This window comes from Myxocyprinus asiaticus, chromosome 32, assembly GCF_019703515.2.
Source record: "Myxocyprinus asiaticus isolate MX2 ecotype Aquarium Trade chromosome 32, UBuf_Myxa_2, whole genome shotgun sequence".
NCBI classification, from domain to species: domain Eukaryota; kingdom Metazoa; phylum Chordata; class Actinopteri; order Cypriniformes; family Catostomidae; genus Myxocyprinus; species Myxocyprinus asiaticus.
In genome coordinates, this window is record NC_059375.1 from 33049739 (window position 1) to 33075501 (window position 25763).

General features: G+C 38.5%; 1 protein-coding gene across 1 annotated transcript in view; it reads right to left on the reverse strand.

The window, feature by feature from the left end:
- The window catches only part of LOC127423058 (metalloproteinase inhibitor 2-like), a 47402-nt gene extending 21931 nt beyond the window's left edge, over positions 1–25471 (reverse strand). The window contains exon 1 of the mRNA XM_051667076.1: positions 25089–25471. Coding sequence (XP_051523036.1) covers positions 25089–25215 — 127 coding nt within the window. The 5' untranslated portion in view covers positions 25216–25471. The remainder of the gene's footprint in view (positions 1–25088) is intronic.
- Positions 25472–25763: the final 292 nt, after the last annotated feature.

The following is a 25763-nucleotide window of genomic DNA, read 5'->3' on the forward strand; positions in this document are numbered from 1 at the left end:
TTGTTTACAGCTTTCAAGTTAAGTGCATGTCATGCAACTTGTCCATGTTGGAATCTGTCTAATTTGATTAACTTCGACCAAGTGACTGATGAATTTGTGCCAAAATACTATATATAGTCTGATGTATGGCTTTCAACATCAACAACAATACTTATGCAAAGCATATTTTTTTAAAGTGATAAGCCTATTTAATGTATTTTGCTGTTCTTACCGGAGGTAGTCTGGCAGTAGTTTGTTATATAAGCATCAGATGGGACAGTCTAGTTGTCTAGCATAAAAACTGGGTTCAAATTCGGACCTAACATATACACTCACTGAGCACTTTATTAGGAACACCTGTACACCTACTTATTCGTGTGATTATCTAATCAGCCAATCGTGTGGCAGCAGTGCGATGCATAAAATCATGCAGATACGGGTCAGGAGCTTCAGTTAATGTTCACATCAACCAACAGAATGGGGAAAACTTTGGATCTCAGTGATTTTGACCATGGCACGATTGTTGGTGCCAGACAGGCTGGTTTGAGTATTTCTGTAACTGCTGATCTCCTGGGATTTTCATGCACAACAGTCTCTAGAGTTTACTCAGAATGGTGCCAAAAACAAAACAACTTCCAGTGAGAGGCAGTTCTCTGGATGGAAACGCACTGTTGTTAAGAGAGGTCACCGGAGATTGGCCAGACTGGTTTGAACTGACAGAAAGGCTACGGCAACTCAGATAACCACTCTGTACAATTGAAGTGAGCAGAATAGCATCTCAGAATGCACAACACGTCAAACCTTAAGGTGGATGGGCTATAACAGCAGAAGACCACGTCGGGCACTTTATTATGACCAAATGTTAAAGGTGAACAATAAGATTTTGTTGTCTTGGACTTACACTGACACCTAGGGGCATGGATGCAGCATTATTCAAACACAATAGTTTTAGGGTGTAGATGCCATTGTAGAAAATCAGTATTCACAGTAAACCATGATTTTTTTTTCTCTCCCCAATTTGGAATGCCCAATTCCCAATGCGCTCTAAGTCCTCGAGGTGGCGTAGTGGCTCTCATTTACTGCACCCAGAAAAAAAACAGCTATAAAGAAGCAAAAAAAGATTAAGTGTGCACTGTGTGTTAATCAACTGCAGATATAAATGAATCAAAACAGCTTCTCAAGTAGTCCTTCATCAGCACCAGCTGTCTTGTAAACCAGAATTCCAGTTACAGCTGCAGAAGTTGCGGGCAACCCAAAGCAATAAGGCCTCTTCTGCTTGAGTCAGAAAAAGTATATTCAGAACACTGACCTAAGGTCAGTTCAAAGAGGTCTGGAGTATTAACATATTAGCTGGGCTACTAATTCTTAGCCCCACCCCGTCCTTTCACAAACAGACACTCTTTCTGTAGCATCGTTTTGCTTTGCCAGCTGTTTGGATCGGCTGTGTATTTTGTTAGGACAGCTTGTTTTAATCGAGGCATGCTTGGGAACATTTCTGCAAAACTACTTAGGCAAACACTGCAATGAAAAAGAGATACAAATGGAGCACATTTTATGGGACAAACAGGATTTTACAAGTTGAATAAGACTCACTGCAATAATTAAGATTAAAGTCAATGTGAAACTAAGTTCCCAACCCATTTACTTGTGTAATCTGACATATTTCAGAGTGAAGACTACACGGGAAGCATGGCTTCCCTTACAATTTCATTAAAATTGCACAATGACATTATCAAATTGCATATATAGCCTCTCTATAATTCAGATACTTATTGTCCCAGCTCAATATTTCCAGTAACAAAAGTGTGCAACAGCATACAACACTTTCGCAATGTTCGTTCCATTGATGTTATCTGCATGATTATGTCCATCGGAGTTCACTGACGCACAGCCCATAGAGCCCCATTGAAGCCTTGCTTCAATGGGAGTCTATGGCAGAGGCGTGTCCTATTGAATACAGTGGGACATAAGATCGATGTTCATTGGACAAGAGGCTCTAAACGTGTCATTTTTTGTCCCGCCCGGATGCCGTGCGTCTCTGGGGGTCTATGGGAGCTTCATGAGTGCTACTTGCATAAGGGAAATTATCTGATTGTTGATTGGACAGTGGGCTTTTAATCAATGTATTTCTATCCCTCCTGGAAATTTAACAAATGGCCAATCATTAAAAAGGTGATGTGTGTGAGTGACAGCATTTTGGATTAATACACAAACGGTCATTCAGTAGGTGCAGACAGCAGAGTGATCGGCGGTGCAGAAGAAACTGATTGCTGTTTATTTAACACAATTAATTCAGTGATTATAAATCATAACTTTTACCATTGGCAAATGTATATGTTGTAAATAAAATTCTAATTATAAGGTTCTGTATTTTTGGTATTTTATTTTTATTCAGTATGTTCACTCGTTAATATTTTTTTAGATTGTTTTTTTTTTTCTTTTTTTTTTGTGATTTGGCAACATAGCTGCTTTTGGGGGCAAAATGTCAGACACTGCTAATGCTAATGTTGTTGACTTAATTTTGGAGAATCAAAATGGACCATTTTGTGCAAAAAAGGAGAACAGACTTCACATTTAAGTTGCCTAACTAGACATGCAAAAAACAACAACAACAAAAACAACTGAGAATAATGAAATAAATAATAACATTAAAAATGAAAAAATGAGTACACTTTTTTTTTTACCGACATCTGTGCTTCCCCTCTTTTGAAAACCACCAGCCGCCACTGGAACAGATATAAAGATAAATGGAAAAACTACAACGTGTAACAGCTGCATATTTTAAGGCACTTGATCACCATGGAAAATATGAGCAGTGATATAGGATGCAGAGACATAAAATAACTAGAAAAAGGGAAACACACACATACACATACACACACACACACACACTCTCTGCTGGGTTCACAGCCATTATTTTACACCCATGGGTTCACTTTATGGGCTGGAAAGGACGCAAATATGAAGGGTTCATTGCTCTTAAAGTTAACGATAGCCCCCTTCTCCTCCTCTTGTCCAAGTTGCATGCTTTTCTGTGTATGTCAGGGATTCCTGTGTTTATTGGGGGGACCTATGCTATAACTGTGCCAGCTTTATGCCGAAAGACACAGTCCAATTAAAGCCCAATATCAGCTTTTTCTAAAACCAATTTATTGTGGTTCCACTTTTCCTTCCACTATTAAAGTAGGTCATGTCATCAGTCTGACAAGTTAAGGGACAAGCTGCTTTGCACCTAAAATTCCAGCTGCCTAACGCTGGGCTAAAACCATTTTGAGGGCAAGAAGGCCTCACTTCTACTGGTGAAGTAATCAAGCAATTCTTCAAAGGATTTTGCGAGCAGATGAAAAGCAGTGGCAACTGTCTGACTTTGCAGACATCATTTGTTAGTTTGAGAATGTACTGTTACCAACATCATGAGACTCATGACACCAACAACTTTGTCTAAAACTTTAAAGCTTCTGTAGACCTTTAATATCCTTTGATACTGTTAATATAGTGTCAATCTGCTGCTATTAGGTTGATAATAGTTGAATAGCCATTGAAACTGAGTTTGAAAACTTGTTTTCTGAATATCTACCCTCTGCAGAAGTAATTTTGAGATTTCGACCCCTTTCCCGAATATTGTATGATGTGGCTCAGATGACTATTACTGACAATCTTTTTAAAGAACCAATCAAAATTGCATCTGTTTTTCAGTGGACAGAAAATATATTATTTTGAAAATGAATTGACCCTTCGCTAAGCTCCGCCCCCCTTGGTAAGATCGCTTGCTCTGACAAGCTCTTCAGAACATCCCATAGGAATGAATGGGACATTACCGTGAATGCCGTGATTTTGGCTAAATATTCTCATAAACGAAACTGATAATATTCTTACGTGGGCTGGAATGAAGAGTGACACTGTAAAGCATATTTTCCTGATGCATTTTTTAAAGAAATTGTTAAATGACACAGTAATTCGATTGAAAACTGTGGAGACTGTGAATCAAAATTGAGGCAAACGATTATCACAGACCCCTGAAAAGAGAAAAGCTTCATTTAATGGCGATTACACACCTAATAACATTAGTGTAAGTGAACAGAACTGCTTACTGTATAACATCTCATAACACACTCACTATGATGCTGTGAACTTTTTATTTACTATCGCCTTTGTTGATGAATCAATACGTAAATGAATTAATGTTAAGTTATTAGCTTTAATTTACGTTAGAGCAAATGTAGGTGCCCTTGCTGATGTTATACATGTTCATTTGGGAATGAGGGCAGACACAGTTTAATCCATAGCATGCTCTTTTCAAGATTTATTTAATTCATTTGTCACTATTACAAATGGCCCAGCCACAACATTTTTGAAATGTTTTGGATAATTTCTATAAAATTCTGCTTAAAAATTCTCAGTCACAAATTAAGCCATAGACTCTCGTTGGAAAAAAGTAAGTGCTTGTCAGCAAAATGGTGTGGGGCAACAGTTGCTAAGATAGGATTGGTCAGAAATGATTTTAGGGCGGGGCTTAGTGACGGGTCAATTGGAATGATTTATTCTTTTTTTTTATTAAACATCAAGATTTTTCATCCTTTTGTGATTTAGTCATTCATGCATCAAAGGGTTAATAACAGCTCACCGTAACCCTCTTCAAATGGAGTGATGTTCTGTAGTGTCTGTCTTCAGCTTCAGTTCCACTGCCTAATTTTTCCTTCTTGACCCACATTCCTGTTGCCCGATAATCATGCATATCCAACAACGCCTGCTCCCTCCACGGATGACTTAAACACTCTCTTACATATGCACATATCATAATCAAAATATCATAGTTTCCATGAAAACATACCCACCACAAATACTAGCCACATCCTGAGTTTCCGTATGACTGTACAGCTTTTAGAAATCATGACCAACCCGAGCCCAGGCAGACCACTGCAACAACAGTCCCCAAACTCCTCTTCCACTCCTACCTTTACAAACAGCACTTTCTGACTTTAATTTGATGGCAACCAAAAATATTCTGCCCCATGGGTATCAAATACAATATTAATTTTACTATTACAGAAGGTTGTCTCTACCTTTGCGAACCATAAGGACAGGTTTGGATACAAACCTCAAAAGTTTTACTAAAAATATGGAAAATGAGTCACAGTCAGTCTTTTTATAGTTTTAGTATGAAGGAACCGAATGATTTAGCACAGCATGCAGCGATCATTTCATAGGGTATTAATGACAAATTCTACGGCATTGTTGAATGATCAAGTTTTTCCATGCATTCGACAGTAATCTAAATAATAGTGACCTGTGCAGGGAATTTGTTGGTGTTTCTTAGGCTTGCACAATTTGGGAAGGAAAAAGAAACTTTACAAAAGTATAACATTATTTAAATAGATGGATAACAAACAGCCACAAAGCTAGTATAATGTTTCACTACAGGGTTAAAAATCGAGCAGGGGAATGGAGCTGTTCCCCTTTCAATCTGTATACTCTGCATGTGGTTTCCGCTGTCTCTTTGAACTCCTGCACTCCTGACACAATTCATCACTGTAATTGAATCTCTCCCCTGTTTGTATGAGCCCTTGTGTGAGCTCTTTGAACAGTGTGAATTCGTGCTTGTTCAGTAACGGCTACAGCAACACAACCTTCACTTGTGGCTTGTCCATCTATTGACCCGTTTAAAGTGATAGTTCACCCAAAAATTTAAATTCTCTCATCATTTACTCACCCTCATGCCATCCCAGATGTGTATAACTTTCTTTCTTCTGCTGAACACAAACAAACATTTTAGAAGAATATCTCAGCTCTGTAGATCCATACAATGCAAGTGAATGGTGATCAGGCCTTTGAAGCTCCAGAAAGGAGATAAAGTCAGCATAAACTTAATCCATCCCATGGTTTAATCAATGTCTTCTGAAGCGATCCAGTTGGTTTTGGGTGAGAACAGACCAAAATATAACTCCTTTATCTCTGTACATCTTGCCATTGCTGTCTCTAGGCACAATCATGATATCAAGCTCAATTACAGTTCCTAGTGCTTGACACAAGCGCAGAGCTTGATGGCGCTATAGGAAGTTTAATCGAGCTTGAAATCATGATCAGCAAGGAGACTACTGCCAAGATGTACAGTGAAAAAGGAGTTACATTTTGTTCTGTTCTCGCCCAAAACCAACTGGATCGCTTCAGAAGACACTGATTAAACCACTGGAGTCTGATGGATTATGTTTATGCTAACTTTACTGTATCTGCTTTTTGGAGCTTCAAAGGCCTGATCACCATTTACATGTATTGTATAGACGTATAGAGCTAATATATTCTTCTGAAAATCTTTGTTTGTGTTCAATGAAAGAAAGTAAATGAGTAAATGATGAGAGAATTTTCATTTTTGGGTGAACTAACCTTTTTAACAGGTAAATGTCACAGTCAGTACTGTAAAAACAACATTTTGTCTTTTTACAATGTCATGTCCAATGTCTTGTCTGCTTTAGTCAGCCCGAAATCGTATCAGTCAGAATATTGCGAGGACCTAGTCATATAATGCAATTATAGCTTGATGTCTTCCAGCATGTATACATGTTAATCGGACAACAATAGGACTCTGCATTGAGCGCTTGCGCTTTACTGGCACTTCCTCAGCTGATGTCCTTCAAATATAAAATCACGCATTATATCATGTACAGTATTCTTCAACAGACAGGTGAAGACTGTGGCTCAACTACACAAAAACTATTATAATTGATTAAAACTGATTATAGCTTGATTATAACGGCACATTTAAACATACTGAATGTTTGCACATTTCAGGAGAATCCAACTTCAAATGGTTTAATTATAGTTAGTGATCTCTGCATATTAAGCTGGGAAAAATATATTTATATACACACGCTTCAAATTTAAAACAGAAAAAACACATAATGAAACAGATTGCCTCAAAGTTGTTGTGCCCAGTGTTATTGTTTTTTAGACCACTTACAAAGATAAGTGACTTAATTTCACTTTGCATTGATATCTTATAAGCCTTAGAAAAAATCTAGAGTTCTGGCAAACTAGCCGCAAACTTGCCACAGATTTGCCACTCATTATTTTCCCATGCAAATGAGCTTGTGATTCGTCGCAAATGTTTGCCAGAAGTTTGCAGCTCTTCACCGGTGGAACTGAACCTGCAGCAAACATTTGGCAACAACAGACACTTTGCCGCAAGTTTGCAGCAAAACTCATTTGTATATGAAAATCAGTGGCAAATTTGCAGCAAGTTAGCATCAAATTTGCCATGAACTCTCGATTTTTGTAAGGGCCTGAGATGTTTAAATGGCCCATGCAGTACCAACAAAAAGATTCACACAACGAGAGCAGTTGTTGGTTTTGTGTGCATTGTCATCATTGCCTTTACATGAAATGCCGTGCAGATTTTCTTCGATTTTGAGGTTTACCAACATGGAAAAGGTCTGGACTGGACAAATGAGTGTTGGATACTACCCACCACTTTAGGCTTGGGTACATAATCATGGTGAGAGGGTGTGGCAGGATGTAAAGACACATTTGTGTTTTGAGGTTTGCTGACAACATTTAAATGCAATTCATTTCCCATATTTAGCTTGCAAAAGTCACATCCTTATGACAATTTGTCTAACGTAAACTGCAGCATGTTATATGAAATCCAGAATATTAGGTTTAAATAGCAAATATTGAAAAACAAATGAGAAATTCTGGAAGCATTGTTATGTAGCTAGACATTCCCTTACAGGGCTCCAGACAAAAAATGTCTTAAGAGCCACTGGCACCTAAACTGAAACATTAAGGAGCCAAATGGCTGTTTTTAATCGCCATATCATATAATTGCTCGATTTAGATTACTGTTCAGAAACAAGATAAAAGCCGAAGAAAAGGAAAACAGCTGATAACCCATTAATTAGAGGTTTAATAACAGTATATATAGTTGAGAAGATATGTTTGCATTCCCTTTTGTTTCATAAATGTTCACACCCCTTTCATAATTTATTCAAATATAAGAGATAAAAGATTTTTTTTAATTTAATACTGCTCTTCACAATCTACATTACAGATAATTACATATAGTATGCATATAGTAGTTTGTTGTCTTCTTGAGCATCAATGAATGTTTGCACCTTGTGTAATAGTTGTGAACAAGTCCCTCAATTGTCCTAAGTGTCAAAAGCTTGATCTCATACATATTTATATATATTGTTTTACAATATAGACCTTATTCACAGTAGCACCATCTTTGATTTTTAATGGGAATGACAACAAGACTGTGAGGGTTAGACTTACCATCTCTTCAATGGGTTTTACTGCAGTTTAAAGTGTCTCTGGATCATTCCACGGACAAAACATTGATCAAATATCTGTGCAAGAACATTCTGTATACAAAGAACTCCAGACAACATGAGTTATGGAAAATCAGATGTGATCTAGGAGTTTTATACAGCTTTATACCGTTCGTGCCATTGAAGAGACTACGTCTATCCCTCACAGCCTCGTTGTCATTCCTATAAAAACTCAAAGATGGCGCTAGCGTGAATAAGGTCTATTGCCGTAGTCTTTTACTGTTACCAGATGGCCCAGACACAGAGACTACAAGAGTGCAAATTGAATGAAATCCCAGATGCAGTTTATTGTGCTACTCCAATCCCAATCAATAATTACCAGGAGAATAAAAGTGGTACACAATACGGGACCTTTAATTATAAAGAAGCTCAAAATACACATGGGACTCTTATTTTGAAATGTCTGCACTCCCAGTTATGAGCTCACTGATGGCTGATTCGCTGAGAAAGTGAATCTGATTCAAACTGCTAACCTGAGCTCCTGAATTCAAACCCTCAGTTCTTTTTGGGTGATTCATGAAAAAGATCCGGTTCAAAAGAGTAATTTGGTCACGACTCTCTTGCGCTGGGTTTGTTGTTGTTGTTGCATGTGGTGCAGTGAGCTCGTCACCACAACAGAACGGGTGAAAAGCGTCACGAGACACACTGGTGCTCGCTCTATAGATGTATTCAATAACTCACAAGATGATATCTGACGAAACCACATATGGATGCACACAACTCGACTGTCGCCAATGGCGACTAGATTTTAAATTATAGTCGCAATAAATTATTTTTGGTCGCATTTATGACTATTTTAGTCGCAGTCTGGAGCCCTGCCTTACAAGAAATCTTCTGACAAACTTGCTGCAAATTTCCCACTCATTATTTTCATATGCATAATGAGCTTGCGATTCACCGCTAATGTTTGCCGTAAGTTTTCAGCTCTTCACTAGTAGTGGTGAACCTGCAGAAAACCTTTGGCGACAATAACGAGTTTGCCGTAAAGCTCAATTGCATGTGAAAATAACAAGTGGCGAATTTGCGGCAAATAGAATTTTTGATTTTTGTAAGGGTTCGCTTCGGGAAGGGAAAAAATGTATACATAATGACTTAAAATATTAAAGACTTGGAATATACCACACAAGTCCTATGGACTATCTTTATGATAACTTCCTGATGCTGTTTTGGTGTCCTTTTTAGAACTTGACAGCTGTGTTCACTATGACTAGTTTTTATATTGCAAGAGGTGCTTAAAAGATTCTTCAAAAACTCTCCTTTTGTGTTTCAAAAACAATAACAGTATAATACATGAGGGTGAGTAAATAATGACAGAATTTTCTTGGTGAACAATGCCTTTAGAATTAAATTGTTTTGGTGAACTATTCCTTTAAAACTGGGGACAATGGAAAAGAAAAAAGGAAAGAAAAGAAAAGGTTCATTTCAAGCTTATGTAACTTTTTCTATGTTAAAGGAATAGTTCACCCAGAAATGAAAATTCTCTCATTATTCACTTACCCTGATGCCATCCCAGATGTGGATGACTGTCTTTCTTCAGCAGAACACAAATTAAGATTTTTAGAAGAAGATAAAAGCTGTGTCAGGTCCTTATAATACATGGGTGCCAGCAATTTGACAGTCCAATAGTCGTATTTAGGCAGCAATAAAGTAATCCCCACGACACCAGTCAATCAATGAATGTCTTCTGAAGCAAATCGATAAAAAATAATCTATTAAAAATAAATAGATAATTAAAATGTTATTAATGTTTTAAAAGTGCTTCCTGCAAGAAGCTGATAAGAAGCAAGACGTAAGCGCATCAGCGAGTTCACGCAAGAATTCGGAAGCGGCGCTTAATTACAACGAACGTCACGTGAGAGTTCGCCATTTCAAACTTCATCAGAGCTCTAGATGGAAGTGCCGATTTAAAGTTAAAAACGTTTTAATTATCAACTTGTTTCTTACATAAACCTATCGATTTGCTTCAAAAGACATTCACTGATCGCCTGGAGTCACATGGATAACTTTTATGCTACTTAAATGTGACTTTTGGACCATCAAGGTGCTGGCACCTGTGTACTTCCATTTTTAGGACCTGACAGAGCTCTGTCTTCTTCTAAAAATCTTAATTAGTGTTCTGCTGAAGAAAGACAGTCATACACATCAGGTATGGCATCAGGGTAAGTGAATAATGAGAGAATTTTCATTTTTTAGTGAACTATTCCATTAAAAACCTTGTCTTATTACAACATATTTTTACACTCTTTTGGCGGCCCCCGCTGGACATTTCACCCCCGGCCCCCCAAACACATCATACGAAAAGATGTTAAACATTTTTGACTTCTTCCATAAATTATTGTTCCCTTGTCACTATATATGAATGACCACCATTGTCTTGGTGTGTTCAAGTACTGCAGTCAAAAATCTCTGGCCCAGTTGTACAAGGGTGGTTGGTACACTCAACCTTTTCAAAGGGCTACCTGTACTCTGATGAGAAATGTTTGTACAGAGATGACTTTGGCATCCTGCACTGGTAGTTCCCTCTTTTTTTTCCATGATTTATAACTTCCTCAGTCTCCCCAAAAGGAATCCTTGCCTCTTCTTTATTCAGGAATGTTCAGCACCACACCCTGACCCGCTCTCTGACCCATTTGACCGATATGGTACACATGCCTTTGACATGAAATCAGGTTAGTCACTAAAAAACTTGCAAAAGGGATCAGGCCAGACTACGACTCATGCCCAGGTGCAAAGAAAAAAGGTACAATTTAGGTTCAGGCCTCAAGACCAAAGGTACTCCTTTGCAAAAATAATGATTTCCTGAATACTACCTTTGCTTTCCATTGGTCAGAAAATCAGATAGTTCTGTCCCAAACTCACGCCATTGGTTGAACCTGCTGTGTTGGGCTCAAACAAAAAGAGCAATGTTTCAGTGAGTCACAGTGTTTACACTTTTTGGCGAAATCAACATACAAATGGCGTACTTACAGTTGTCTCTGCATATTAGGCCGTGATATGAGGAAGTATACTAATGTCAAAAAAAACTTCCGCTTTAAAGCCGATGTAACTTTTTCAGTGTTAAAATACTTTTTCCTATCCCAGCTTAATATGCAGAGATAACTATAATAAGTAAGCCATTCATAGGTTCATTTGCTCGAAAATAGTAAAAACTGTGTCTCTTTTGAGTGACCCAGTTAGACCAACCCCAACAACGATGCTCAACCAATGGCGTGAGTTGGGGGTGGGACTATCTGACTGTTTGAACAACTGTAGATGAGGGGCGTATTTAGAAAGCTGTTGTAAAAACATTGAAATTCCGTTCAGTGGCGTTAGTATCGCAGAGATTACATACTTCAGCTTTAACTTCTTATGGAAAAAAGAGATTGCATGCTTTGTGACAAATGTGTCTTTAAACCACTATATCAAACTTCTATTTCTTTGCGTGTGATGAATGAATGGTTTTAAGACAAAACTTTTAAGCTTTGCAATGCATTTGGACAGCATATTTTTTTAAGTGCATGATAAAAAACTAGTGCTACAACTCCGTTTGCAGTTCTCAATCTTGAGATAACCCTATCACTGTTCAGACTCTCTAAAAGCATGTTGTGCTTGTCTATGACTCAATAACAGTGAACTACAAGGTAAATAATAGAGCTGTGTCATTCCCATAAGGACTGTTAGGAGCACAGTAGTCTAAGCCTCAGACAGCACGCCCACGGTCCATTCACTGTCTGTCAGTTGCTCATTGTATGCAACAATAGCATGGACTGGCTGAAATGACCAGTGGCGGGCCGTGCATTTCAAGTCTAGGCCTTCAGTGTGATTCATGCCATTAAGAAAACACAGTTTCACAATGAATAAGACACCCTATGCCTTTGGGCATCATACATTATGTCGCAGCTAACTAATAACACCAATTGACATTTTAAAAACACGTCCATGCACGAAAGCCAGAACTTGAAACGACACTTAATGCTCAAGCAAGCCTAATTTTAACAGCAGCATGACTGTTTTGTGAAATGAAAGTCTCCCGAACAGACATTCAAAAATCATAATTTTTCATATGAATCTACCAAGGAGGTCTATAATACCTGGAAAATCTTTCTAATAATATTTGTGATTTAATTGTTGCTTGCAATAAATTTCATTTCGTCAGGGTACACGGTTATGCTGCATATCATTCAAGTTGGATGAGGGATATTCCTACTTGATATCTCCGACCATAAATGCATTCCATTCCCCGATATTCGGAAGATGATGTTTAAGGAAACAAAACTGCAACACTCCCGTTAGCTTAGCAGGGGTTTGACTCTCATTAGAGATGTCTCCTAGCAACCCAACTGATAAACAATGCTGCAGCGCTAGCATTTGTGCTTCAGGTGTATGATTATCAAAAGAGATTATAATGTTTTATATACCTGTTTCTGCAGGCGTTTGTTAAACAAGCTTTAATATCATGTAATATGGAAACTAACTCATTTATCGATATTACTTAATAAAGTGAATGTTTATCACTTACTTTGTATACACTACCAGTCAAAAGTTTTGAAACACTTGCTCATTCTTTATTATAATTTTTTTTTTTTTTTTTTTTTTTCACATTTTAGAATAATAGTAAAGTCGTCAAAACTATGGAATATCATAAATGGAACTATGGGAATTATGTTGTGACTAAACAAAATCCAAAATAAATCAAAACTGTGTTATATTTTAGCATCTTCAAAGTAGTCACCCTTTGCCTAGAATTTGCAGACATGTACTCTTTACATTTCTCAACCAACTTCTTGAGGTATCACCCTGGGATGCTTTTTAAACAGTATTGAAGGAGTTCCCATCTATGTTGGGCACTTATTGGCTGCTTTTATTTATTATTTGGTCCAATTCATCAATTTCAAAAACTTTTTTTTTTTTAATTAACTTTTAGTTTTGTAATGAAATAAATTAATATGTTGGCACAATTATATTTTTGTCTACAAAACTAATTTCAAACATTTAAGCATACACCTTCAGATCAAAAGATTTTAAGATCGTGAGAAACATTTCAGTCAAGTGTTTCAAAACTTTTGACCGGTAGTGTATCTCCCTGAATGTCAACATGTTTGTGTGACATCATGCCCCTGCATCTCGGCAAAATTGGAGTTGAGAATTTCTGCACAAGCCTACAAGTTGTAATTCTGACTTCAAGATGCATTCCATTGCACTTTTCCTAGTAGGAAGTTGTAAAATCCGACTTTCCGAGCTGAATGGAACGCAGCACTACTTTTCAAAACTTGATCCGACACTGAATGCTCAAGCAGCCTAATTTACACTTAGAAAACTCCTGATGTTGCTATAACAATGCAAAAAGCACTTACCAATTTACTTGAAGTGAAAATCAGTCCTCCTTTCCTGTTTAATAAATTAAGCAATCACACGGTCATGCAGAATATCTCCTGTTTTTAAATCCATAAGGATCTCTTTCTCAACTGCAATAACAGAAGTGATGACAGCCGATTCGTCAGCAAAATCTCACGCTCTTCGCTTTCAAATTACGTACATCACTTAAAGCGTGATTGCATCACTCAAGGCCAGCTAGAAGGCCTTGACCGGGACATATCCTAAAGATCACACCCACCAAGACCAAACAGATCAATCTGATTGGCTGATGAATCTGACAATCTGACATTAGATGCGCATTCATTTGCACTGTTGAGGGGTTCTGTGGAAATTCTGAAGGTCTGACAAGGTGGAGCTCAGACTCAAGCGCTGCTTTGGGCATGCGATTTGTGAAACAGTTGTCACACTTTGCTTGTAAGCATCAAGGAATAAATTCTGACTGGATAAACTTTTCATTTTTCTCTATTTGATTGTAGATTAATTAAGAGTGGAAAGCGATTAAAAATACATAGGCAAAAAGGTGACTGAGAATGAATAGATGAAAAGTATTTATTTATTTGGCATGTTAGGCCAGCAGAGAAGGCTTTGCTGGCCCTGAGAATTCGCCACTGGAAATGACCATTTCCAATCTGATCTAACACAACAAGTACTTTTGAGGAAGAATGGATTTTCCAAAATTGTCCTGGTTAATGGCATAAAATCTTTGAAAGATACTCAAAGTTTTGTTAAAGATATCCATGAGCAGAACTGCAAATTATGCTTTGTTTTTTGGAGAAATTTCTGTGAAATATTTACTAGGCCTACTTTTTACATTTGGATGGACAGAAATTCTGATCACAAAGCCTTAACCTCTATTTTTTAGGTACAACCGTTTGAGAAGACTATCATGGCATTATAGAGTGCAACAGTGCCAACCCACTTTTTCAGCCATCTTGATTCTGGAAGTATTTTTTCCAAAGGGATTTCATAAAATTCTTAATCAAATAGTTCAAAGACATGAACCAAACAATTCAGCCCATAAGTAAATCACAACATTATAAACTTTGATATGAAACAGAGAAGTATTTGAAAAGTATTTGAAAAGCGGACAAAAAGAGAAAGGTACAAGACTGTTTCATCTTTAATGAGTGAATGAAATACATTCCCAGTGCGTCTGCACAACATTTCAGCGCGAAGTGTTGTGGAGGCACTCTTCAGAATAACCACCCGAGTGGGGATTCTGAAAGAAATCCTCACTGATCAGGTCACTACTTTCATGCCACGTACACTACGCAAACTGTATGAGTTGTTGGGGATTAAATCAATTCGGACCAGTGTTTACCACCCCAAATGGATGGCTTGGTCGACCGATTTAATCAGACCCTAAAGGATATGATTCGTAAGTTCGTGCATGAACATGCTCAGAATTGGGACAAGTGGCTCGAGCCCCTATTATTTGCAGTGGGAGAGGTCCTGCAAGCCTCCACGGGGTTCTACTATTCAAACTATTGTATGGGCGTCGACCGCACGGCGTGCTCGACGTCCTATGGGAAAATTGGGAGGAAGGACCTTCAAACAGCAAAAATGAAATTCAATACGTTCTTGACCTGAGAGCAAAACTCCAAACACGGAGGCAATTAACACAGGAGAATTTGCTCCAGGCTCAAGAACGTCAAAGCCAGCTGTATAATAGGAGTACTTGGCTACGGGAATTTACACTGGGAGATAAAGTCCTTGTATTGCTTCCCACATCGAGCTCTAAATTACTCGCCAAGTGGCAAGGACCCTTTGAGGTCACACTGTGAATGAGGAAATAAATTATGAGATGAAACGAATGGATAGAGGTGGAACACGTCAGATTTACCACCTCAACCTCCTAAAACTGTGGAGAGAGGTGGTCCCCGTGACACTGGCGACAGTGGTTCCGGGGAGGGAGGAGGGAGGAGGAGCTTGGACCGAAGGTGAACTTAAAACCCACCGATCGAGTCACCCTGGTCACTTGTGGAGACCATCTCTCACCATCCCAAGTCACGGAGGTTGTCAGGTTGCAAGGAGAATTTTCCAATGTGTTCTCGCCTCTTCTCGGTCGTACGAATCTCATAGAGCACCATATCGAGCTGACCCCAGGGGTAGTGGTACGTAGTCGTGCCTACCATTTACCTGAGCATTTTCCACACCGTTTGGATTACATTAATTCGTGACACTTCCGTTTGGTTTGTTCGGGGCCCTGGCAATGTTTCAACGGCTCATGGACCGAATCCTCAGACCGCACGCTGCTTACGCCGCTGCTTATCTCGACGACATCATTATTTACAGTAATGTTTGGCAGCGGCAGCTGCAGCATCTGAGGGCTGTCCTGAGGTCGTTGAGACAGGTGGGACTCATGGCAAATTCAAAGAAGTGCGCAATTGGGCGGGTGGAAGTATGGTATCTGGGCTTCCACTTGGGTCATGGGCAGGTGCGTCCCCAAATTGATAAGACCCCAGTGATCGCAGCCTGCCCAAGACCTAAGACCAAAAAGGAGGTGAGACAGTTCCTGGGGCTGGCTGGCTATTATCGTAGATTTGTGCTTAACTATTCGACCATCACCAGCCCGCTGACTGATCTTAATAAAAGGGGGCACCAGATCCAGTCCAGTGGACGGAGCCGTGTCAGAAGATGTTCATGCATGTGAAAGCTGCACTTTGCGGCGGGCCGTTATTGTACTCTCCTGATTTCTCTCTCCTTTTTATCTTGCAGACGGATGCATCGGACAGGGGGTTGGGAGCGGTACTGTACCAGATGGTGGAGTGGGAGGAGTGCACCGTGCTGTACATTAGTTACAAACTCTCACTTAGGGAGACTAAGTACAGCACGACAGAGAAGGAGTGTTTGGCCATCAAGTGGGCAGTCTTCACCCTCCAGTACTATCTGTTGGGGCGTGCTTTCACCCTCTGTTCGGACCACACCCCGCTCCAGTCGCTCCATCGCATGAAGGATACCAGCGCGCGGATCACCCGTTGGTATCTAGCGCTCAAGCCTTTTAAGTTCGAGGTGGTCCACAGGCCGGAGGCGTGGATTTCCTCTCCAGAAATGGGGGGTGGGGGGTAAGTGACGGGCCTGAGCTCCCCGGCCTGAGTCGGGCGATGGGGGTATTTGGTGATGTGGGTGTCGCCGAGCGATGTCTGTGGAGGGCAAGCCCACGAGAGGAAGAACGGTAAGGATTGACACCTGTGGGAAATTATCTCTAACAGCTGTTAGTGATAGCTAGAGAGGGATAAGAGGGCAGTCCAGACATTAATGTTGAGCTGAAAAACTACCCGTTTGTGTTATACTGAAAAGTACTGTGAATAAAGAGACTTACATCCGGCTCCCGCTTCCTCCTTCGAAGAGAGTTAGTGATATGTCACATAAGTATAGAAACAATATTTTTATATTATAATAATATACTGTATATACAATAAAAAATGTGGAGGTGGTGACAGACATGCTGACTCTCTTTCTGATTCCGTCACGTGGCGCTCCTTAAAATAACTACAGGAGTACTGCTTATGTAACCAATTTTAATAGAGATGTAATTGATGGAGTAACTTTTCCTTGTGAATGTGTGTGATTGTGTATTTATCCCAAGGCTTGCCATAGAACAATATGCAGCTTTCAGTGAGTAAAGAAATTCCATTCAATAAAAACTGACTGTTGTGCCTCCACTTTTGGATTTTATACATCATTTTAGTGTAGGAGAACCCCAGAAAAAATGCTTTGTGATAGAACCACTATGGATTACAATCTGCATTTGTGATGATATGCAGTTGAGTGCGATGAACATGTTCAGATCTGCATGACATCTTGTCAGTTCTTCAGTGAAAGAAGAAGCTCACTGGTCTCTTAAAGAGATAGTTCAACCAAAAATGAAAAGTCTCTCATAATTTACTCACCCTCATGCCATCTGAGATATGTATGACTTTCTTTCTTCTGCAAAACACTTTTGAAGATTTTTAGAAAAAAATCCAGGCTCTGCATGTCCTTAGAATGGGAGAGGATGATGATGAAATATTTGTAGATCCAAAAAGCACAGATAATCAACTTAAATTTAATCCATCCTGTCTCCAGCGGTGACATTAATATCTTCTAAAGCACATCAATCACTTTGTGTGTGAAAAAGAATATTTAAGCACTTTTAAACTATAAATATACATTATATATATATTTACATTTAGACCACTTAAATTATTGATTGCTACCAGGATGTGAAGAGACTTTCAACCAGTATAAATTTTTTTTTTTTTAAATTCTGAAAAAGATTGCACACTCTAGCTTTAAGCTGACTATCTCTGCTTTTTGGACAAATATTTAATCACCTTCCTCTCCCATTTTAAGGACCCGTTGAGCCTGGATCTTTTTTTTTTTTTTTTTACAAATCTACAAAAGTGTTTTGCAGAAGAAATTCATACTCATCTCAGATGGCATGAGGGTGAGTAAATTATCAGAGAATTTTCATTTTTGGGTGTACTATCCCTTTAACGAGAACACATCACCCCACCCCACTCCCCCGGTGACAGAACGATGTTTTCTGTCAGCTGATGTTGGATGTGTTTTTCTAGTTCTCGGAGCCATTAACTAAGGGAGTCCAGTTAGTGTAGGGATTAAAGTCCTCCAACTGGCAGACACTAAAGGCTCCAATATACCTCATACGAAATCGAAGAACGAACAGGTGTGACGTCATTTAGAACAAAATCTAGCGAAAAATAATTAGTTTTCGCATTCATTTGGGGCGAACTTTTAGGAAAATGAATTACCAGCTGCTAAACACCTTTTTACACTGCAAAAAATTATTTTCAAGACAAGTATTTTTGTCTTGTTTTCCTGTAAAATTATCTAAACATTCTTAAAACATGATGTATTTACTTGTCAAGCAAAATGTGATAAGATATTAAGTTTTGTTTTAAGATAAATCTGACAAAATTTTGTGAACTTTAGACTTAAAACAAGAAAGAAATCTGCCAATGGGGTAAGCAAAAAAAAAAACACAAAAAAAAACAAACAAAAAAAAATTATTCAAAGGGAAAACAAGTTTACTTTGCTTACCCAATTGGCAGATTTTTTTCTTGTTTTAAGTCTAAAGTTCACTATATTTGATTAGATTTCTCTCAAAACAAGACTTAAAATCTTATTCCAGTATGCTTGTCAAGTAAATAAATCACATTTTAAGAATGTTTAGATATTTTTACTGGAAAACAAGACAAAAATATTTGTCTTGAAAATCATTTATTTTGCAGTGTACTGCCATTGGTCCACGTCATCGGTAGGTGTGACCTGGAGCTCCACCAACCTTGAGGCCGACAGCTAATTCTGTTTACGTTGTTCAGCCAGTCAAGATCAGTCCACATGAACACACCGACATGCAGTTATAAGCGAGCTGGTGCAAATTTACCTACACCTGTATGATCGTTTGCGTAAAGACATTTTCAAAGACCATGTCAAGTGATTTTTTTTTTGTTTGTTTAATTAGTCTACAAAAGGAATCAAATCTACTCAAATCTCTGAAGTGCCCATTCACTCATGTGCCATCTGCAGCAGAAAGCCATTTACACATCTGCCCAAAGTAAGATATGCCTATCATCATTCTTTTGTCTGTATTCTGCCTATTAACACTCTTTTCACCCATCTTTGCAGTAGTATCAGTGTCATCATAAATTACAATAACAGAGTGTAATCTGTGCATATTATGGTATAGCTTGTTAGCTCAATAGCTCCATGAATTCAGAATGTAAACAAGACAAATTAAACAATATCAACTGCAAATATATTACTTTAAATCATCATCAAGTGGTTAAAACAGCTTCTTTTACTGACCTCATGTGAATTCTACTCATAGAATGAGGCATCAATTCATTGATAACACATTTTAATGTCACATTAGTTAAGGTTTTACATGTAGTCTTGAGTGTCCTCATATTCGCATGTACTTCTAAACTCCGACGACAGTGGCGAAGCGGGTGTCTGAATGTTCGCAAACAGTATACCGTTGCTTGGCTGTTTCGAACTTCTTTTTACCCCTGAACGAAGAACATAAAATAACTTCTCCAGAAGCATATAGGGGCCTTACTGAACGCTCCGTCTCTCACCTACTGGCCGACTATTATATAAATGAAGCTTACACCTGAAAATATTGGAAAAATCAGCTAGTGTGATGCCGGCTTAAGTGGGCAGTTATTGGCCAGAATTAGCTGCAATCTGGACTGGATTTTATGTCGTTAGTCAGTTTGGCTGTGCCAGACTAAGAGAATAGCAGACTAAGATGACTAAAATTTTACATGTCCCACCCCAAAGAAACTAGAGATTGATATGAATATTGGCAAAAACACTTGACAGACTGCAAAGGGCAAGTGACAGCATTCTGGTTTGCTTATTTTATTAATAAATCAAGTACCAGTTTGTGTCATGAAATATGAGGACTGAATTCATTTCCGGCTGAAAGCCTGTTCAGTTCTGCTGTGAGTCATGAAAGCAGTGAGCCTCATGGAACAGCCAGTAAAGTTAGCTTTTAGCAAATAGATGGGGGGAAAAAAACCCTTCTCACTTGTTCCAAGAAGCACTGGTTCAGAGCCACTGAGCTGAGGCAAGGGTGGGTGGTGCAGCCAAAACTGTGCCTTTCTAACTGCTTGAAGAATGCCATGCATATTTCTAAAAGGTCTTTGACTTTCTTAGCTTCTTCCTCTCTGGCACATCCAGAGCTGTCAGCCAGATGTCGGATGCTCTCAAATGGTTTCTGCAGAAGGTGGGAAGTTCTAAACAAACTAAAATGCTCTTTAAAGCACCCCAAAATGACAATTCTGCTATCATTCATGTTGTTCCAAACCCATATGACTTTCTTTTTAACGTGGAACACAAAAAAAAAAAAAATTAAGCAGAATGTTAGCCTCAGCCACCCTCTTTTTTCCATACAATTAAAGTAAATGGTGACTGAAGCTTTCAGTCCCTAACATTCTGCATAACATCTTCTTTTGTGTTCCACAGAGGAAAGAAAGTCAAAGGTGTTTGGAAAGACATGAAGGTGAGTAAATGATGACTGAATTAACCCTTATTCTATACCAGCTCTAGAGAAGGCTTGGGATTCTGTTCCAATGGCAGGCGTACCAAATCTCTGGACAGCGCTTGAATTAAGCATAAACTAGAAGGGAAAGCCCTGGCGGGATGCAAAACATTCTTGCAAGTTTTTTGCCTCAGCTTTCTTCATCTGAGAGAAATATAAAATATAGTGGCCAGTTGTGCAGTTCTTCAGTTAGCTCTCTTATCTTCACTTTCTCACTTCTCTTTTACTCCCTTCATTCTCTACCTCACTTAAAAAAATTACATTTGCATTGCACACTTCAGGGTATTACAACAGGACACTTGCATTTGGCAGACAAATTTACCCAAAGCAACTTACAATGCATTCAAGGTATTTATTTAATCAGTTTGTGTGTTCCCTGGAAATCAAACCCATTACCTTGGCAATGCTACTGGCATGCTCTACCTGTTGAGCTACAGGGACAAAAGGAGCATTTTTTATTCCTTTATGAAAACACCAAGATCTAAATTTGCTCCTTATCTGAGATACACTTAGTGACACACTAAACATAATATTGTGTTGTGGATGATTGCAGAGGTTTTGGTGGCTTGCATCTAGATAGTGTGAATCCACAGGCCAGAAGAATGGTGTGAATGTATCTTGCTGTTTGGGTTCCAGACTGTCACCCCGGCCATCAGTGTGGACATCAGTTACATCCACATTTGTCATTCTGCAAAACAACATCTTGCCACTATTTCCCCATGCAACAGGCAATTTGGTTTCAACAGATACTTTGGTAATATCAAACCACTTTAGATTTTGTACCCGAAATGTACTGTTGTGTCACTTAGGCTCAGTTCACCTAAAATTACAATTCTGTCATCATTTACTGTACTGACCATTGTGTTATTTTAAATCAGACAGAATGTCATTCTCAGTCACCATTCACTGTCTTTGTATGGGAAAAAAAAGACGCAATGAAAGTGAATGGTGACTGAGGCTGTTCTTCTGCCAAACATCTTCAAAAGGAAGTTCATTCAAGTCTGAAGCAACATGAGAGTGAGTAAATTATGACATAATTTTAATTTTTAGATGAAAGATCCCTTTTCGGCAAACTTAAAGCTTTCTCTGAAACCTAGACATAGGCTAATGAGTTTGTGTCTGAGTAATGAAACAAAGATAGATATAAATAGATATAAACAGGCCACAATACGTCATCCTGCACAAGTCGGGCTATTGTGCTCCAGTAAATGCTGAAGAAATGAGGTGATAAAGGACTGTTCCAGCACACAGCACACTTCATCTCCTGTTATCCATACATGTAGAAGAAACATTGATGGGATGTCCAAGAGTAAGTACAAATATGTAAAAACCACACTACAGCTGAAGTGTATAAATCTGATCCATGTCTGAATACGTTCTCATATCCCAGCTTCATGCAAAGACAACTATAAAAAGCCATAGGTTGAGGCCCCTGAAAAGTGTAAACACTGTGGCTCTGTGACACTATCAAAATATTGCTCAGTTTGTTTGAGCATCCCAACCAGTCCAACACAGCAATTGCTCAACCAATGGTGTAAATCTGGGGTGGGACTTCAGTTTGTCTGTCCAATGGAAGATGGGAGATCTATTACATTCTGTCCCCTCCAATCCTAATTATATGATTACAGCCCTGGGTACAACTACAACATAATTGGTGTGGGTATGTGACAATACAATGTAGTATGGATAAGTGTGTAGCCTAATTACTGTTTTATTGTTGTTCTGGATGGCTTATAATTATGTATGCACTGTTATACTATAAAGTGTAGTAATAAAGTTTTGAAGCATAAACATTTCTGTGATTAATCACACAAACAAATTTTGTCCAATATATGGGTCAATGATATGTTTTTGTCCAGATTTATGAAGTTATTCAAAAATACATTAAAAATGCAATTGACATTTTTTCTTCTTCAATACACCTCTACAACGATGAACATGTTTTCAATTTGTGAGTTCAAAGTCATTTTGATATTTTTTCTGGGGCTTAAAGTCCAGAATGTCTATGTAGTGTAACCGTCTACAGTCAGTTGAATAAATAAATAAATAAAAGTGTCAATAAAAGCTGAACATTTTGAAAAACAAATGTCGGCATAAGTAGTGTGGAATAATCTTTTATTATTATTATTATTATTATTATTTCAAACAAATAAGCAGTAAAAACCTTTTGTCCACCTAATCAGAGTCAGGTGGTGTAACTAACATGCAGATAGCCATTCTGTTGTCATGTGACAAAAATTTAGACATTTTTAGACCCCCATGACTGTGTATGAAATTTTTGTGAATAATCACATTTTATTTAGTTCAAATGGTATAACCCTAAGAAAATGATTTATTTGTGACTCAAAAAAAAAAAAAAAAAAAAAACTTAAAACTACACTATGTAACTTTTAGCTCCCTAGCAGTTAAAAAATAAAACTGCATGCGTCTTGCGGAAGAACATTGTTTTGGTTGTTGTTCAGCTCTGCTCCTCTGCGTGGATGAATGTGGTTCGAGGCATCGGTGTACACTGGATACAGGACATCTTATCAGAGCGAATGGACAAATAAATAAGAAAGAAAGGAAAAGACAGATATCCGAAAACATGTCATCTGAGCTGATAAGTGCCATCTTATTCTGTTGTTTTGACTTATTGGAAACACTGATGTTGTGAAATAAATGATGTTACAAAAGTTAGGCAAAGTTCCTTAACATTACACATAACGATTGCTAGTCTGATAAGGTCAAATGTTGTAAAGTTTTTATAACTGCAGGATATTCTGGCCAAAAAGCCTAATTTATAGATTGTCATTGTTACCAACCAGTGGTCAACATCATTTCAAGACTCACATGTCCTTGGCAAGCCTTGAACTAAAGGATTTATTTATATAAATGATTGCCGTTATAAAGAAAAATACACACATGTGCTAGCAAGTGAAAAGTTCTGCACCGATTACAGTATAATTATTGTATTTCACTACACACACACAGACGTGTGTGTGTGTGTGTGTGATTACACAACTTTACATAAACCATATCAATAAAATATCTTACCTGTTGAGTAAGAAAAAAGCCATCTCTGGGTTGCTTTTAAAATCCTTTCAGATCTCAGAGTTGTCACCACCTCTGAAAAGCCAAGCCGATGTTGATTCGGGTTTTTTTATGGACTCTGTCGCGTTCCCTTTTTGCTTGTAGGCTCTGCTCTGTTCCAGGTTTATTTGTTTTGCTGTTTTGAATGATCCATGGTCAGTTTTTCTCGTTCGTTGTGACAACAAACTTTCAGCTTCAGCTACTCCCACACCATACACCAGGGCTGGATTGGTAATCTGGCATACCGGGCATTTTCCCAGTGGGCCGACGCACTTTGGGGCTGATCAGGGGCGGACTGGCCATCGGGAGAACCGGGCTGAATGGGCCACGATAAGCTGAAATGAGCCACCACCTTATGCAGAACGGGCCACAAAACGGCGCCACGATATGCCGAAGGGGGCAGCGATATGCAGAAAAGGACAGCGAACCCCACCCCCACTTAACAACTTTTGGGCCAGTTGCTATGTAAAATCCTGGGCCGATTTCTCTTCCCAGTCCACCCCTGCCATACACGTGCTACAGTAGCCGGATCTTATTTTCTCTGTGTACGGATCTGACGTCAACACGCATGGGCGAATGACGTATGTATGCAATTTCCCATGAAATCCGTCCCGACAGCTCTAAAATATAAATTATTATTATAGGTTTATCAAAGTGTATTTGGGTAAAGATATGGTTTGGAAGATGGATTTTTGTTGCACTCTCTCATTAATTACCTTTTGTTATTTTTTTAACAAAAAAAGTTACATAGTGTAGCTTTAATTAATAGGGTTGAAAACTTTTTTTTTAATTAATTAAGTTGTGATCAAGGTGCAATGAATGTATTTTAATACCTTTCACTTGATGGTTATTGATGTTTTAAAAGCAATTAAATCAATTTCTGTATAGAAAATGCATTATTAATTTTTTAATGTATGAAACCAACATAGATTAAAAAATAAATAAAAAAAATTCTATGAATTTGGCACATGTGTTTTAATCTAGATTTTGGACAGATTCGGACAACCTTTGTTATTTGTTAATGACCCACACACCAAACAAAGCCAAAAAAAAAAGTGCCTCTGCGAGCTTTCAATGCCCACAACACAAAACCTGACAGAATGGGACTTGTAAACAAGATCTAGATGCCACTGAATGCCCATAGACTAACTGAATGCACGCGTTCAGATAGTAAATGTATTACTACAGTTCGTCGTTGTGTGTGCCTTCACCATAACAAACTGTAATAATACATCTACAATGAACTCGTAACGATAACGATTTCGCATTGTGACATAGCAGCGTTTGGAATGTTGAAACGCACTTACCAACATCAGCATTGCAAAACGCCTGTTGAGGATGGACGGGTGAACAACTGCACGCTTCTGCAATCTCTCCCACTCGACACAGTATCAGCACCACAAGTGTGCCAATACAGCTCCTGACACTCTTCATTTTTGCTTTACTTTAATATTTGACTGCAAAATTAGAAGACGAGGACGTAAATAGCAAGGCGATAATCTGCGATGTCAACCTGGGTCCAGTCCCTTACACCGAAGAAGTACAACGTCCACCGCCGTTTGAGATGCCCACACGTTGAGTTTTTTTAATTCCTCGAAGAAGAACGGACTTGTAGTTAATAAAGAAATTGCACTGCTTCTCTATCTGTAATGGTCTTTCCAGTCTCTTTCTTTCCACTGCCTTCTATGGGTGTGTACGCATAGAGAGACCAGGTTCATGCCTTAATACTGTGCCTGGACTCCTCCCTTTAAACCAGATTCAACCAGAGGTGGGCGCTTCGGTAAAGATCTTTAAAAAGATTTCTTGCACTCTTTCTGTCAATGAGTGAGTTTCATACAATTATGTCAATTTAAACTTGACAAATTCACTTATTAAATAAAATGCAAAATATTATTTTAAAGACTTACAAGAACGATGGTGATTGTTGAAAGAAAATGTAAACAGTCTTTCTTTCTCCACTGAAAAAACAGGGAAACGCAGGT